Consider the following 17,864-nt stretch of genomic DNA (forward strand, 5'->3'; position numbering starts at 1 on the left):
GATGAGGAAGTGGCCTAAATAGTGTGTTTCACAGCTAAGCAGTTCTTTCTACTACCTTCATAAGATGTTTAAAGGGGCAGATGTTGCGATGAGAATTTTGTTAGGTAAAGATGGGGGGTCAAGATGTAAAGTATGTGTGAGTATATAAGAGAAAGAAAATTTATAGAGAAAATGATCGAGACAGAAGTATCAGAAGAAGAAGAGTAAAAATAAGAATATTGAGAGAAGAGCATGAACAGTGTATTTTTTTGTGCAATATTGGTCTTCTCAGGCAAGCTTGTATTGAGACATGTACCTATGTATCATATAATAAAAAGTCTTCCTTCCTTATTCTCATCCTTGGGCTGAGCCCTCTCTTGTTGTTTGATTCTCTCTCTTACAAATTTATTGATTTGGGCCTAAATTGAATTGTACAAACTCACTGTTCTGAGTGGGCCTGGGCTGTTAGATTTTTAGGTCCTTACACACACACACACACACATATATATATATATATATATTTCATTACTCAAATGATCAAATCCTTCGTTTTCTATCAATGAAGATAAAATTATATTGATTTTTTTATTCACTCATGATTCATCTTTTCTATCAAGTATATATCATGAAAATTTTTATGTTGAAATTTCATCCTACTTGATATTCATACATTATAAATATATGTCTCTAATTTTTCTGCTAAACAAAAAGAGCTGTTAAATAGATTATTGTTAATCAATTCCATATCATTTTCCTTGAGTAATGTTAAGATTATATAGAATGACACAATTTATACTACAAATCACCTATATTATGAGTTGTGAGCAGGGTGGTCGATACCGTACCGGTACCAGCCGTACCGGTCGATACGGTATGTGCACCGGTATTGGTACACTTCTATATTATACCGAAAAAAGTACCGGTCGTACCGGTCAATTTCGGTCAATACCAGCTGGTACCAGGCGTACCCGCCGATACAGAAAAAAACCTTTTTGAATTTTTGTAAGGGCATAATGGTAACTTATTTACATTAACTTATTAGTATTATTTGTTTTTTTAGTATGAAATGAACAACTAAAATTTTTATTTTTTATATTGTGTTTTTTTTTTCTTTTAATTGATACTAAAGTCTAAAACTATGAATAATTTGTTCTGAATTGGGGTAATGTTTTATGATAAACTTTTATATTTACTATAATATAAGTGAAATATTATATATTTATAAACATGGTTCTAAAGATTTTGGTGTATGTGTGTGTGTGTGTGTCTATATATATATATAATAGCGGTAAAAGCGAAACGGTACACTGGTATTGATCAACATCCAAAATATATCATACCGGTGATCAAACCGATACAATCTCTATCACAGTATTGACTTCTTTAATTATAAGTGATAAATGTGTGATAATACGTCTATATAGAGACACGCTTCAATCTTTCACAGTTTGATATATGAACCACTTGTGGCACAAATTATACTGCTTTATGTGGTGCTAGTTTTACTCTTTTTCCTCCAACATGAATCATAATAGACAACAATGATTTGAGTTGGTTGCTGACGTATTTCCTCCCCCGTCACTGCAAAGGTTTATTGCACTCTGGAATCTGTTTCTTCCCTTTAGAAAAAGGTAGCTAGTGGGGGCAACAGACATAATATTTTTTATATATAATAAACAAATTCCAAGTTCTTGACTATGAGAAAGACAAAGTCAAGAAGTCGTCATATATGAATTTCATGTTAATTACAAAGTTTGATAGATGAATAACATGGATGCATAAATAAGACAACCAAAAGAAAATTCTCCGCAACTTTTTTTTTTCTTCTTCCTCAACTTTTGTGGCTGTCGGCTGTCCCCCCTAACAAATTCATGATTTGATAGTAGGGCAATCCACTAATAAGTAATAATGCATTAGATATTACAAGAATGATTTTTTTTTTTTTGATTGAAACGGTAGAAAAGAATGATTCTTTACTTGTACTGTCAGGTTGAAAACTAATCCGACTTATGTAAAATAAGTTACAATATGATGTTATTAATTAGACAAAAAAAAGAAGAAGCTTACACTAATTCTATCCTTGTTCTTCATAGATAAGACTTTGGAAAAGAAAATGCTGTAAAATATATGTTGGTTCCTTTAATTTTTTGAGCAACTTATATTCATATCCACTAAAATATGCAATAAAAGCTTTCAACTTTAAATCATTATGAATGTAGTCTTCTCCTTTTTCTTTTAGAAAAAAAAATTAAAAAAGGGAATATGAATGTAGTCTTTATATTATGATTAGTAATTTGATGTAGTTTTTTTTTTTTAGAGATAATTTCAATATGTTGTTAATCTCACAGCTCGAATAATTTTCTTTTTAAATCTTCAAGTATTTTGTACATGAGGAACTGTCAATTCAACTGCAAAATCCGTGTCTCCTCTACTCCACAAGTGTTTATACTTGTAGGTTGACTATCATGCCAAGGGTATATACACATAAGACTTAAAAACTCTAGGAAAGAAAAATAATTAATGCATTAATAACTAATAATGATTTTTTTTAAGGAACAACTAATAATGATCTTTTTTTTTTTGACAAACAACGAATAATGATCTTTTACTTAACATTAAGGACATAAAATTTTTCACAATTATTATATGATTTATGTGATTAATTCATAATAAAAATATTATTGGACTTGGGTGGGGTGATTAATTAATGAGGGTGTATGTGAAATACTTTATAAAAATAATAACGAAAAATATCATGTAACTAGCATTAATTTCTCTCCAAATTTGAACCAAACTTTTTAATTTTGCATGCACTATTTCTAGTATTATTCACGAAACAAAATTTCTCTCTAAACTAATTTGAAGAAAAAATTTTCAAATTTCTCATATACTCTTTTTGTGTGAATTTTGAAAAAATAACTATTAAATTTCATATTCTTTAAGTTCTTAACATGCATATTAAATTTCGTTCAAATTGAATATTATTTATAATTTTATCAATAAATTTATTTTTTATACATAATTTTAGATCATTAAAATTTAAAAATGTGACATTTATTTAATGAAATAGTAATAAATTTTTTATCTTTGATTTAATAGTTAAATTTTTAAAATTTACGTTTAATATAAAAATATATAAAGAGTTTGGTAAGGATTATTTCCAACCTACTTCTAGTTCGGAGAAACTTTGTTCTTATCCGAGACTCCCAAATGTGTTAATGCATAAAAAAGGCGGTATATCCTGCACCCGGCATATATGCCAGGTGTCACACACAGAGGAGGGCCCCACACAGAGGCGGGCCCCACACACTGTAGGGCCCGCCCCTGTGTCTCACACCCGGCATATATACCGGGTGCAATATATAATTTTCGTGCGTAAAGAGCAGTACTCTTCAACTGCTTACCATAAAAATCAAAAAGTACTCTTCAACTTTAAGCCAGCTGATGCAGATTGCAGACCAGTACAGCCTCTCCACAGTCTCCAGTGGCTACAACCTTTGTCAGTAGTCACCAGCTCAATGCAGCCTTTTTTTTTTAGACTTGCCACTTTTCAATGTGTCGGTGGCCTTCTAAAATATTCTTGCTCTTTTCTTTTTTTAGTAAAAAAAAATTCTTGCTTTAGCTTTGCTTTATTCATCCAAATCTCATTGATTGGTTGCTTTTACTTTCGGAAAAGAAACATTGTATTTCTTGCACATAGTTCCACTTTGCAATTATTGATAAGAAAATTGATTATTCTTCCGAATGATGACAGCAAAAGATTACAATAATATCGTTCCTTAAGGAAGTGAGGGTTTTGGATTGGTCCTGTGCCTTTTCTTTTTTTTTTTCTCAATACATTCCTTTATTGGCATAAAAGAACTACCAAAATCAGAGTCTTTTGGGTAAATATTGGTAAAAATCAAGTTTTTTGGGGTTATAGTCACTGTTCAAAGTTATTTGGGAAAATGAGGAGAGAGAGTGAATTTCGGCAACAGTGTTGCCGAAATTCGAAGAAAAGTATGAGAGAGAAAATCCAATTTGAGGAGAGAGAAATTTTGAGAATTTCGGCAACAGTGTTGCCGAAATTCCTTCTGCCCAGCCTACCCGCTTCACTGCTCAAAAGGAAAAAATAAAAAAAGTTTGCGGCAATCCCATTGCCGAAAGTGGAGGGAAAAGAAAAAAAAATTTGAATTATGGCAATGGGATTGCCGAAATAGGGGGGAAAGAGAAAAAAAAAAAAAAAGAATTGTGGCAATGGAATTGCCGAAATAGGGGGAGAGAAAAAAAAAATGTGGCAATGGTAGTGCCGAAATAGTGGGAGAAAAAAAAAAGAAATATGGCAATGGTAGTGCCGAAATAGTGAGAGAAAAAAAAATAAAAAAAATAAATGTGGCAATGGTAGTGCCGAAATAGTGGAAGAAAAAAAAAATATATGGCAACGGTAGTGCCGAAATAGTGAGAGAAAAAAAAAAGAAATGTGGCAATGGTAGTGCCGAAATAGTGGGGAGTGCCACATTTTTTTTTTCTCCCCACTATTTCGGCACTACCATTGCCACATTTTTTTTTTTTTTTCTCCCCCACTATTTCGGCACTACCATTGCCACATTTCTTTTTTTTTTTTTCTTTTTTTTTTTCTCCCCCACTATTTCGGCACTACCATTGCCACATTTTTTTTTTCTCTCCCCCTATTTCGGCAATTCCATTGCCACAATTCTTTTTTTTTTTTTTTTCTCTTTCCCCCCTATTTCGGCAATCCCATTGCCATAATTCAAATTTTTTTTTTCTTTTCCCTCCATTTTCGGCAATGGGATTGCCGCAAACTTTTTTTATTTTTTCCTTTTGAGCAGTGAAGCGGGCTGGCTGGCAGAAGGAATTTCGCCAACACTGTTGCCGAAATTCTCAAAATTTCTCTCTCCTCAAATTGGATTTTCTCTCTCATACTTTTCTTCGAATTTCGGCAACACTGTTGCCGAAATTCACTCTCTCTCCTCATTTCCCCAAATAACTTTGAACAGTGACTATAACCCCAAAAAACTTGATTTTTACCAATATTTACCCAAAAGACTCACCAAAATCACGTGGGTAGGTTTCCATATGATTGAGAATGAATTAAAAACTAATTCAGAAAAAAAAAGAATAAAAAATATTCATAAAAAGAGAAAAAAGGAAAAAGAAGAACCAATGAACTGAACCACCAAAATCACGTGGGAGGGTTTTTATTATATGATTTCGAGATTTTTAATGGCACTAAGGAAAAAAAAAATGGTGATGATCGAAATAAATGGATGTGTGCCTTTTGTTTTGGTATGATAGATATTTGATTTGCGTCACACGTATCATCGAATGAAATGAAATGTTTATGTCATATTTTCACCTGTTCCACCGAGTAATAAAGAAATGATTGATCCAAAGTTTTAAAATAGACTCAACAATCGGCAGATTTAATTGCATATGGTCTATTTAAGCATTCATAATATTAGTTTCTCCAAAAAACAGAAGAAAAAGCATTCATAGTATTCTATATAAAATAAAATAAAAAGCATTCATAGTACGAATTGCTCTCGTGGATAGTTCTAAATCTCATCCTATGTTAGGTCAGCTATGTTAGATCATTCTGTTTTATTATCTTATGTATTCTTTGTTTTAGTTTATTCAAACAAATTGTGATATAACATTTGAGATAAATGAACAATATGAGATGTTATTACAGAGGTTTCTACTACAAACTTCAAATGGTTTAATAATCTATCATGAACATTCTGATGCTTCGCAAGGTTGGTAGACTGCATATGTTTTTGAAATTGGTAGCACAAATGGGAGATTCTACAGTTTCGCAATGGATTATTTCAATCATCTAACACAATCTGCAACAAAAATTTCAAAAGTAAGGAATAAGAAAGGCATAACTTATTATTAATTGCCATAAAGGAGAAGAAATGAAGACAATAAGCTAACCTGATTGAAGACTTCATGCATTACCCTGATAGTCTTCAACCTATACATAATGTTTAACTCTGGTAAATCATTAATCCGATAAATAGATGTCATCTAACACACACTCTCATGAGATTATATCAATCAATTTTTTCTAATGAAAAGAAAGGTCTGAGAAGTTCTATTTATAATTAAAATTTCTTAGGATTCATTACTCTTGACGTCTATAAATGTATATACCACACAACAGCATGCTTTGTGCAAATGTTGGCATGCAAATAAAGAATGGATAATCACCAATTTGATTTCTTACCATAATTTCAAGGTGCATTTATATAATGTTTTCATGTAAAATACACTATTTAACATAAATGAAAGGGCACTAATTATGTTTCCAAGTATATTTCGAATTCCCGCCTATACCAAATTATTAAAAGCGGATGCCATAAATTGAAGTTCTCTAAATATATATATATATATATATATATATATATATATATATATATATATATATTTCCAAGCATTATCATATATTGGATTTTACTTACCGAAATAAACTGTAAGCATTTAATATCATTAAGTTTGTTAGAATGGTACAACACAAAATGATAAATAAGTTTTTTATTATTATTTAGTTTTCATTATAGCTAGTCACTAATCCGTGTAAGTGTAATGCTCAAAAAATAAAATATAATATTATTTTCACTTTTTTTTTGTCTAAATATAAAATTTGATAATTATAATATATAATTATAAATATGTCTTTATTATGATTGTGTTTGTATATGAAACTATGCATTATTAAATATTTATTAAAGAAAATATGATGTATGAATATTCTATCTATATATGGTATATATATTCTACTTGTCAATGTTATATTTGTTGTTCTATGAAAGTAGAATTAACATATTTCGTTTACAAGGAAAAGTCTTTAATAACAATGTATTTATTATATAAATTGTTATGACCCAATATTGGAATATATAATTGTTAATTCTAGACTAACCTAAAGTTTTTGTACTTGTTTCACAAATATGATTTTTTTTTTTTTGGTTGAGAAATATAGTTACTGTGTAATGGGTGTACATCGAATTTAGATATCTTAGATCATAACACCTTGAACCTTCAACCGACAACTAATATTCATAAACATAATTTTACATGAAGGGCTTAAACTTTTAGGTTTTACTCTTGTTAAACTCAATATAAAATTGTGTCTTCTCAAAAAAAAAAAAAATATATATATATGTATTTATGTATGTATGTATGTATATCCTAACTTTATATGGCACCTTACATATGCTCTCATATCATTGAAGAGCTTATAAAATCTAAAATACAGTCAACCTTGAATTGAGACTACTGACTACTTAAAAGTGTAGATAACTATGTTAATAGGGTAGTGTGTGGGGTAAAAAGACTTTGATGGTTACATGGGCCGTTGGACCATGCTAAGGAAGGCCGACCTGCTCTTGGGTTTAGGACTTGTTAGTATTATGGGTCGGCCCATGCGCCGAGGAACCGAGGATCCAGCCGAGGGTAAATTCCTCTTCGGACGGACACCGGAGGACCCGGGACTTCGTGATAAACATTAGGCAATGACACGGTCAGAACCAATGGATAAAAGGGGTAAGCCCTTGAATGTCCTAGAAGCACCGATGTTAGAGAAACACCAAGGGTAAAGGCTGTCACCTCCACATTAAAGACCCTGCACCTACCACCCTGGCCGCATTAATGGGGAATTGACATCTGAACAGTGGAGGGGAAACTTCTGGTTACTATTCAAAGGCACTGAGAAAAGAAATATCTAGGTTAAGGGGGGGTAGGGGCAACACGTGTACAAAGTATCAAAAAGAGGAGTATTTAAGGAGCAACTTATAACAGAAAAAAGGGGAGATCCCTTCTTTGTAACCTAAAGAAAAGAGAAAAAGAGAGAGAGAAATAATATAAGAACAGTTCTCGGCTTACGTACGAGCAGGTTGACTTACAGTATTCCTTGTTGTTTTCAAGCGTTTATAATCTTTGGCTTGTCATTTAATCCTCAAACACTTCTAACCTGGGTTTCAAGCCCACACTCTACAAATTACATTGTTTAAGGCTCATTGGGCCTGAGCCCGTAACTATTCTTGGGGCCAGGTGCAATTGTGCACTTACAGGTAGAAAAACAATTGATATGACCAAAATGATTGTAGATCAAACTAATACGGGTAATACATCTTGAATTGATGGAATGCTTTAAATGGATAAACTTTTAAGACCCAAAACAAAAATAAAATTGAAGAGACTGAAAATAAAAATATTTGAGTGTAAGATCGAATACATATACACCAGCACGGAGGAACAGAGTCAAAGAAATTGTTTCTTGAGGATTGAAGCTTGTGTAAAGAGATGATCAGAACTTTAAACATTAGTAACTTATCTAGACATCTAATTGCAAGATGATACATTTCATAAGTTCAATTCATTACATGTATTCCGGCCAAAATGGGCATTTGCCTTTTTTTTTTTTTTTTTTTAATATTCAGCAAAATGTCCTATGTCTAAAACTAATTAGGGAAATGTCCATATTTTGAATCTCGATTTTCTAAAAATCGTGTTTTAAAATGGAACTCAAGTTCCAAATTTTTTTTAAAAAAGTTTTAGTTCGCTATAACTTGCTTGTCCAAAAATCGAATTTTAAATTAAAACTTGATTTTTAGAAAGTTGAGTTTTAAAACATGAGCATTTTCCTAAATAGTTTCAAATATGGAGCATTTTACTGAAAAGTTTTGGCAAAAGCATGTAAAGATGATACGTGTCACACGTTCAATTGATTACATGTATTCATGCATGTATTGCTTGAACTTTGAAGTGTGAAATCAGGGACTTATATATCTACCCAAATCAGGAGAACTATAGTGACAGGAAGTCAGAAACCACATGGGGAGCCAAGAGAGAAGATAAAAAGGGAAAAGAAAAGAAAAGAAAAGAAAAGGAAAAAGGACTTGGTGGTATAGGTTCCTTTGACCCCATCCCTTGCTACTGTTAACAGGGGTACCAAAAGCTAATAATTATAAATATTATATTGAAATTTGGTTTTTAAAGTTTGTTCAATTTTTTAATTTCATCCGTAGAATTCTACAGGTAATAAATAGATTTTTAAATAATATAAACCATCAAATATGATACATAGGCTAATCTAAATGCCAAAATATCATCTTATTAGACACATTTACCATAAAAAAAAATAGAAAAATTATGCACTGAGTAATCTAAGTGAATTAAAATATCGAGTGACCATTATATATAATTAATAACTCAATAGGGTCTCGTGGTATTGAAGTTTTTATGTATTTTCAACCTTTAGTAAAAGGCATGAAGGTCTCACTTTCAATACTTTTCGATCTCTAAGTTGTTGGTTGTATAACACTATAACTTGTATTGAATCTTTTTGTAAAATAAGACTAATGAGCTTTCCATTTTATTGAAATTGTTAGGTCAGCTATGTTAGATCATTATGTTTTATTATCTTATGTATTCTTTGTTTTAGTTTATTCAAACAAATAGTGATATAACAATTGGGATATATGAACAATATGATATAATTACAGAGGTTTCTACTACAAACTTCAAATGAATTTAATAATTTATCATGAACATTCTGATGCTTCGTAAGGTTGGTACACTGCATATGTATTTGAAATTGGTAGCACAAACGGGAGATTCTACAGTTTCGCAATGGATTATTTCAATCATCTAACACAATCTGCAACAAAAATTTCAAAAGTAAGGAATAAGAAAGGCATAACTTATTATTAATTGCCATAAAGGAGAAGAAATGAAGACAATAAGCTAACCTGATTGAAGACTTCATGCATTACCCTGATAGTCTTCAACCTATACATAATGTTTAACTCTGGTAAATCATTAATCCGATAAATAGATGTCATCTAACACACACTCTCATGAGATTATATCAATCAATTTTTTTCTAATGAAAAGAAAGGTCTGAGAAGGTCTATTTATAATTAAAATTGCTTAGGATTCATTACTCTTGACGTCTATACCACAGCAGCATGCTTTGTGCAAATGTTGGCATGCAAATAAAGAATGGATAATCACCAATTTGATTTCTTACCATAATTTCAAGGTGCATTTATATAATGTTTCCATGTAAAATACACTATTTAACATAAATGAAAGGGCACTAATTATGTTACCAAGTATATTTCCAAAGCATTATCATATATTGGATTTTACTTAGCGAAGTAAATTGTATGCATTTAATCTCATTAAGTTTGTTAGAATGATACAACACGAAATGACAAATAATAATAATTTTTTATAGTTTTCATTGTAGCTAAGCTAGTCACTAACCCGTATAAGTGTAATGCTTGAAAAATATAATATAATATTTTTTCACTTTTTTTTTTTGGTCTAGATATGAAATTTAATAATTATTATAGTTATAAATATACATTTATTATGATTACATTTGTATATAAAACTATATATTTTAGCATTATTAAATATTTATTAAAGAAAATATGATGTATGAATATTCTATCTATACATCGTATATATATTCTACTTGTCAATGTTAAATTTGTTGTTCTATGAGAGTGAAATTAACATAGTTCGTTTAGAACGAAAAGTCCTTAATAACTATTAATTTACTATATAAATTGTTATGATCTAATATTGGAATATATAATTGTTAATTCTAGACTAACCTTAAAATTTTTGTACTTGATTCACAAATATGATTTTTTTTAGAATTTTTTTTTGAGGAATATAGTTATTGTGTAATGGGTGTACATCGAATTTAGATATCTTAGATCATAACACCTTGAACCTTCAACCGACAACTAATATTCATAAACATAATTATACATGAAGCGCGTAAACTTTTAGGTTTTACTCTTTGCTACACTCAATATAAAAATGTGTCTTCTCAAAAATTTATATATAATATATATATGTATGTATGTATGTAAATCCTAACTTTATATGGCACCTTACCTATGCTCTCATATTATCGAAGAGCTTATAAAAACTAAAATACAGTCAACCTTGTATTGAGACTACTGACTACTTAAGTGTAGATAACTATTACTCAAAAAAAGTGTAGATAACTATGTTAATAGGATAGAAAAGCAATTGATATGACCGAAATGATTGTAGATCAAACTAATACGGGTAATACATCTTGAATTGATGGATAAACTAATACGGGTAATACACCTTGGATAAACTTTTAAGACCCAAAACAAAAATAAGATTGAAGAGACTGAAAATAGAAAGATGTGAGTGTAAGATCGAATATATATACACTAGCATGGATGAACGGAGTCAAATAAATTTTTTCAAGATGATTGAAGCTTGTGTAAAGATATGATCAGAACTGTAAACATTAGTAAATTATCTAGACATCTAATTGCAAGATGATAAATTTCATAACTTCAATTCATTACATGTATTTGTGCATGTAAAGATGATACATGTCACACGTTCAATTGATTACATGTATTCATGCATGTATTACTTGAACTTTGAGTGTGAAATTATGGACTTATCTACCCAAATCATGAGAACTATAGTGACAGGAAGTCAGAAACCACATTGTAGGAGTGGGATTGAAAAAAACATGGGGGGGCCAAGAGAGAAGATAAAAAGGGAAAAAAAAAAAAAGTCTTGGTGGTATAGGTTCCTTTGGCCCCATCCCTCGCTACTGTTAACAAGGGTACCAAAAGCTGATAATTATAAAATATTATATTGAAATTTGGTTTTTAAAGTTTGTTCAATATTTTTTTTTTTAATTTTATCCGTAGAATTCTACAGGTAATAAATAGATTTTTAAATAATATAAACCATCAAATATGATTCATAGGCTAATCTAAATGCCGAAATATCATCTTATTAGACACATTTACCATAAAATATTAGAAAAATAATGCGCTGAGTAATCCAAGTGAATTAAAATATCAAGTGACCACTATATATAATTAATAGGGTCTCGTGGTATTGAAGTTTTAATGTATTCTCAACCTTTAGTAAAAGGCATGAAGGTCTCACTTTCAATACTTTTCGATCTCTAAGTTGTTGGTTGCATAACACTATAACTTGTATTGAATCTTTTTGTAAAATAAGACTAATGAGCTTTCCATTTTATAGAAATTGGATAATAATTAAGTGTTTGAGCCATTGATACCAAATTTCAAGCTCGCGAGCCGCTTCGGAGCTTAACATCATGTCGAGCTTAAGGCAATGAGTTTAAAATGGGCTCCGGTGAAGACCCAATATTGAGCTTTGATTCTTTGAGTGAGCCGAATTCAAACAGTGCAAAACTTAGTTTGACTCATCTAGTCATCTATATCCGAACATGATCGCTATATAATTGAAAGATGTTTGAAAAAGCATGCATGCATGGGTCCAAGTCACACGCCTAGAGAGAAAAAGAGAGTGTAGCTGGCATAGGATATACAATGAGCATTTAAGGACAACGATTTGGCATGATCTATTTTTATAATTGATCATTGATCAGGTTAGGTATTGTGGTTAAACTTGGTAAAAAATTATATTAGTGATGTGTGCGTATTTGAAAATGTTTTGTTTTTGTCTCAATTTTTTATGTTAACTATGTTGTGAAAAAGATCTTAATAATTGCTGTGTAGTTAACCTAGTATAATGCTATAAACATAACTTAAACTATCTTTTAAAATTGATAGATGTTTCAAGATGGTGATCTCACGTTCATACATACAATTAACGTAAGTGTTCAACACTCATAACCACTTCAAAAATTATAAAAAGAGTAGTATTTATTATATATTATGTGAATGAGATATACAACCGATTTCAATTATAATTAATTCTGAAATCTTGTTTTTAAAACATGATTCATCATTTGACAATTATAATTATAATCGTTTAAAAACAAAATTTTAGTTAGAATATGTATGATAATGTATTATTACGCCTAACTACAATAATTGACATCAAAACATGTTGTGAAAAAAGTTATATTTATAGTATTATGTATTTTGCTAATGTGTGTCCTAAGGACATATAATAATTATTTATTTTAAAACAAAATTTCTTGGAAATTAAAAAAATATTGACAATTTTTTTAATTTTTGATAAAATTTTACCATGAATAGATAGTTTAACGTGTGCTCTAAGGACACGCATTAACCTCGTTGTTATTGTTATGATGTTATACTTGCTGATAATGAAAGCATAGGATCCTCCTGTTCATTTTCCTCCGGAACTGTTAACAAGGGTCCCAAATTCTATCAATAATTATATTTCAATACTCGAGCCACCTTCTCCGCTAAGATACATCTAGTACTATAAGAAGTGGTGAACTACGTCTGTTTACACAAACCTTCTTCTTCTTCTTCCTAACACTGCTCACACAATGATGCTCCGAACACTTATTTCAGCTTTACTCATCCTTTGTTCCTATTCTCTGCATGGCCTAGCCCAACCTGCTAAATGTCCTCCACAAAGATGTCCCATAATATCAGCACCCCCTCGACCACGACCACCAGTATACCCTCGACCACGACCACCACTATACCCACCAGGACTTCATCTCATGCCTCGTCGAGACCCAAGAAATCCTGGACCATTGTCCAATAGAGCCAGAATTCTATTCATCACCCAAGAACTCAAAAGAAACATCACCTATGACCCACAAAACTATACTGGCACTTGGGTTGGAAACAACTATTGCCTTTTCAAAGGGTTCTTTTGTGACACTGTCCCTGACTTGAACATCACTGGGCTCGCTCGCATTACCTTCAATGGCGCAAGATTTGGTGGTACTTTCTTGAACTTTTATCGCTTTATTCGAAATTTGCCAGACCTTGCTATCTTCCATGCCAATTCTAACAACTTTAGTGGACCTATTAATAATAACCTCAGACAATTACGTTATCTATACGAGCTGGATTTGAGTAACAACAGGTTCCTTGGACGATTTCCATCTAGTGTCCTAGGTGCTACAAATTTAACATTTGTGGATCTTAGGTTCAACACTTATGCTGGGGTAATCCCACCTGGGCTATTCAACATTGACACAAACGTGTTGTTTATCAACAACAACGGGTTCGCTCAGAAAATTCCAGCCACATTAGGTAACACACCAGCTTTGTACCTCACACTTGCCAACAACAAGTTCACTGGTGAAATCCCACGCACTATTGGCCGAACTTGGAACACACTACTCGAAGTTCTCTTCTTGAACAACAGGTTGAACGGTTGTTTGCCTTATGAAATTGGCTACTTGCAAAAGTCCACAGTGTTTGATGTTGGTGGCAATTTATTGACGGGTCCAATTCCACAATCATTTGGGTGTTTGTTCAAGATGGAGTTGCTCAATCTGGCTCACAATCAGTTCTATGGGACTATTCCAGAATCACTATGCAGGTTACCAAATGCGTACAATTTTTCATTGTCTTACAATTTCTTCACACAAGTAGGGCCTGTGTGTAGGAGATTGATCAGAGCAAAGAGGCTTGATGTGAGGAGAAACTGCATTACTGGGCTTCCACAGCAGAAATCAGCAGCTGAGTGTACACGTTTCTTTGCTAGGCCTAGAAGCTGCCCAAGGGAGAGTACTTTCAGCATTGTTCCTTGTAGGCTTGCTACTACTGGTGAGTCTTTGGAAGAAGAGGAATTTGAGGTTATTCCTACAATTGATGAAATGACTCCACCTTCACCTACGACCTATGGTGCGCTTACAAAGCCTCACCATTGATGATTGGAGGGTATATAAATTGTAGTGACTCGGTTCGTGAACTTTTGTGATAGAATAAGATTATCCGAGTTTTTTATTTGCTTTGTTAACTATGGCTATTATCAGCGTCAATGTTTGTTAGTGTAATTACTTTTTTTTTTTTTTTGGTGGGAGAAGGACGTTGCTGGATAACTCATGTTCTCTGCTGCTTTTCTTTCTTAATTTTTCTCTTGGTCTTATTATTGCGAATTCGGAACATTGTGGTATTTTCTAACATTATAGCATTTTCTTGGTTTGCTAAATATTTTATATGAAAGTTAAAGGAGGATCTTTATGTTTTATTCTCTATATATTCCCATGAAACATGAAAAAAGGATATAATAGTACAATATGTAATCCTTCTTTATAAAAAGCAACTGTATGAATTGAAAAAATAGATCTTGTTTACGTTCCTTCCCCTCATGCGTTCTTTTTTTATCCGATTATACATTCATTTTCCCCTCTGTTTCAACATAATTAAAGTTTAAAGTAACCAAAAATTAGACATGATATATTACAATCGGTGAAAAATGAAATGAAACACTCTTAGTGGGACAAATTAATTTAGTTCAGTCAGAATGTCCTTGTTCAAGGATAATAATCTTCTAACCCATTTTATACTCCAGCGACGAGAATATATCATGTGTCTAATTTTTTATATATTCATTTTAAACTTTATTTACTTTATAAGAGCATAAAGTGGAACACACATAAATTAGCGTTTAATGTAACTTAATCTTTCAAGTTTATAATTAGTTACAAGATTTTTTACGCCCTTGTTCAGTTAATGCAAGTTGTTGATTGGGTTGGGCCTGATGTGTTTAATGGACTGGAGGGAGGACTGGGCGTGGCCTCTTTATAAATGGTCTCAATGTCTGTAGACAGTGGTGGTAGACACATAACCACATAAAACAATTTCGAGGCTCAGCCCAATAAAAAATATAAATAAAATAAAAAACCCTCAATTTCTGCGTGTTGTTCCATGTTTTAGCTACAAAATAATTGAAGTTTAGATATGCTCTAATTAGGCCTTGATTTAAATCGAACTTGGATTTAAATTGAGCAAGGGAAAATATGATAGCGAAAAACTTCAATTGATCCGAAGAGAAAATGAGGAAAGTAAACAACGGAATGAAGATTGAAGGTCTCAAGCTAAATAAAAGATTACAAAAGCTAGGGATAGATTTTACCAAAAAATGAAGTAGATTACAATTGGAAACCTATTCAAATAGAAAGTAATTACTCAGTTGAGCGGTTCTAAGAGAATTAGCATCAAGTTTGTTAAAAAAAATGTCATTTTGACATATTAAAAAGTTATTTTATTTATTTTAATACACCACTTTACAATATACCCTACATTACATATCTTATTTTACCATATCATCAATTAAAATAATCTAAAATAACATCCGCTATCTATTATAAAACAAAAAAGTAATAAAAACAGAAGAGAGAGGTATATGATAGGGAAAATAGAAGAGTGAGGCTTATGTCTAGTGGCTAGTTCCACTGGACACGTTAGGATACAGACACGTCTCTAAAACTGGACACGTGTCCACATCTTAACGTGTCTAGTAAAACTGACAACTGGACACAGGTCTCTAAAAGAGAGAGTTAATAAAGAGGAGGGAGAAATTATTAAAAAAAATTTAGCACATGTGATGAGGTTTGATATTTGGTTTTTAGTGTGTCAAATGCTAAATATTTAGCATTTGATACAAATGATGCTAGTGCTCTTAAGATGTTTGGTGTGTCGGTGTTTGTCCTATCTTCTAAACATCAAGCCCTCCTAAATTCTCTTTTTCATTGTCAAGCACTACAAAAAACGCGCTTTTGGGCCACGTTTTTTAGCCACGTTTTTGTAAAACGCAGCTACAGACAGGGGTTTTGAACCGCGTTTTACAAAAATGCAGCTCCAGGAAACACGTATAGCTGCGTTTACTAAACGCGGCTATAGACCCGCACTGAAGCCGCGTTCTTTGGTGTTGAGGCTGCGTTTGGCAGGTAGAATTTCAGCCGCGTTTTTAGAAACGCGGCTACATGGATTTCTTTTTTTTTTTTTTAATTTTTTCTGGAGCCGCGTTTAAAAAACGCAGCTCCAGACCCGCAGAAGCTGCGTTTCATTAAACACAGCTCCTAAATGCAGAAGCTGCGTTTAATCAAACACGGCTTTTGCATTTAGTATAAATATTAAAAAAAAAAAAAAAAAAAAAAAACCTTCCCTAAATCATTCCTAAATCAGATCGCAAAAAAACCCTAAATCAGAAACCCCTCCTCCATCTGCCCAAACCCAAACTCTCTCTCACTCACCTACCCAAACCCAAACTCTCTCTCATTTCAAAGCTCTTCTTCGGCCTCACCGACTCCGACTCCTCCTCTCCCGTGACCGCACGATCAAGCTCTGGAACACCCTCGGAGAATGCAAGTTCACTATCTCTGACCAAGAGGCGCACCAGGACTGGGTCTCGTGCGTTCGTTTCACCCCCAACACTCTCCAACCCACCATCGTTTCGGCGTCGTGGGATAAGACTGTGAAGGTTTGGAACTTGACCAACTGTAAGATTAAGAACACATTGGCTGGACACACCAGGTATGTGAACACCGTCGCGGTTTCGCCCGATGGGTCGCTTTGTGCCAGTGGTGGGAAAGATGGGGTGATCCTTTTGTGGGATTTGGCTGAGGGGAAGAAGCTGTACTCGCTTGACGCGGGTGCCATTATTCATGCCCTCTCGCTTCGGTCCTAATAGGTACCGGCTTTGCGCCGCCACGGAGCAGAGCATTAAGATCTGGGATTTGGAGAGTAAGAGCATTGTTGAGGATTTGAAGGTGGATCTCAAGACTGAGGCTGAGAAGGCCGATGACACCACCTCTTCCAATAGTACAAAGAAGAAGGTATAATTTCAATTTGAGCAATTGTTTTTGAATTTATATTGTGTGTTTATGTTGATTTCAGTTATTCATTAATCAATTGAAGCGAAATTTTTTAAACTTTTTTGGGGCAGGGGCCTGGAGGTGTATGGTGTGATGTGGATGTTGTGGAATTCTCCTATTTTGGTGCACCTGCTCCAACTCCCAAAGAACAATTATATACAAAGCTCATAGATGGCTTGACAGGAAGTGATCCATGCATTGGTTCTGGCTCCCAGGTAATTTTTTTCTCTTTAACCAAAGTCCTATTTCATGTGCTTGTTAAATTTCAGGGAAA

General features: G+C 32.6%; 1 protein-coding gene and 1 pseudogene across 1 annotated transcript; both read left to right on the plus strand.

Moving 5' to 3' along the window:
* The first annotated feature begins 13,214 nt into the window (after positions 1-13,214).
* LOC142622511 (uncharacterized protein At4g06744-like) lies at positions 13,215-14,961 on the plus strand. Its single transcript, XM_075795993.1, has one exon. It carries the CDS (start codon positions 13,298-13,300, stop codon positions 14,639-14,641), a length of 1,344 nt encoding a protein of 447 aa, XP_075652108.1. The 5' UTR covers positions 13,215-13,297; the 3' UTR covers positions 14,642-14,961.
* A 1,605-nt stretch (positions 14,962-16,566) lies between these two features.
* On the plus strand, positions 16,567-17,557 carry LOC142622152 (small ribosomal subunit protein RACK1 pseudogene; annotated as a pseudogene).
* Positions 17,558-17,864: the final 307 nt, after the last annotated feature.

The sequence above is a fragment of the Castanea sativa genome, chromosome 1 (genome assembly GCF_040712315.1).
Source record: "Castanea sativa cultivar Marrone di Chiusa Pesio chromosome 1, ASM4071231v1".
Taxonomy (NCBI): domain Eukaryota; kingdom Viridiplantae; phylum Streptophyta; class Magnoliopsida; order Fagales; family Fagaceae; genus Castanea; species Castanea sativa.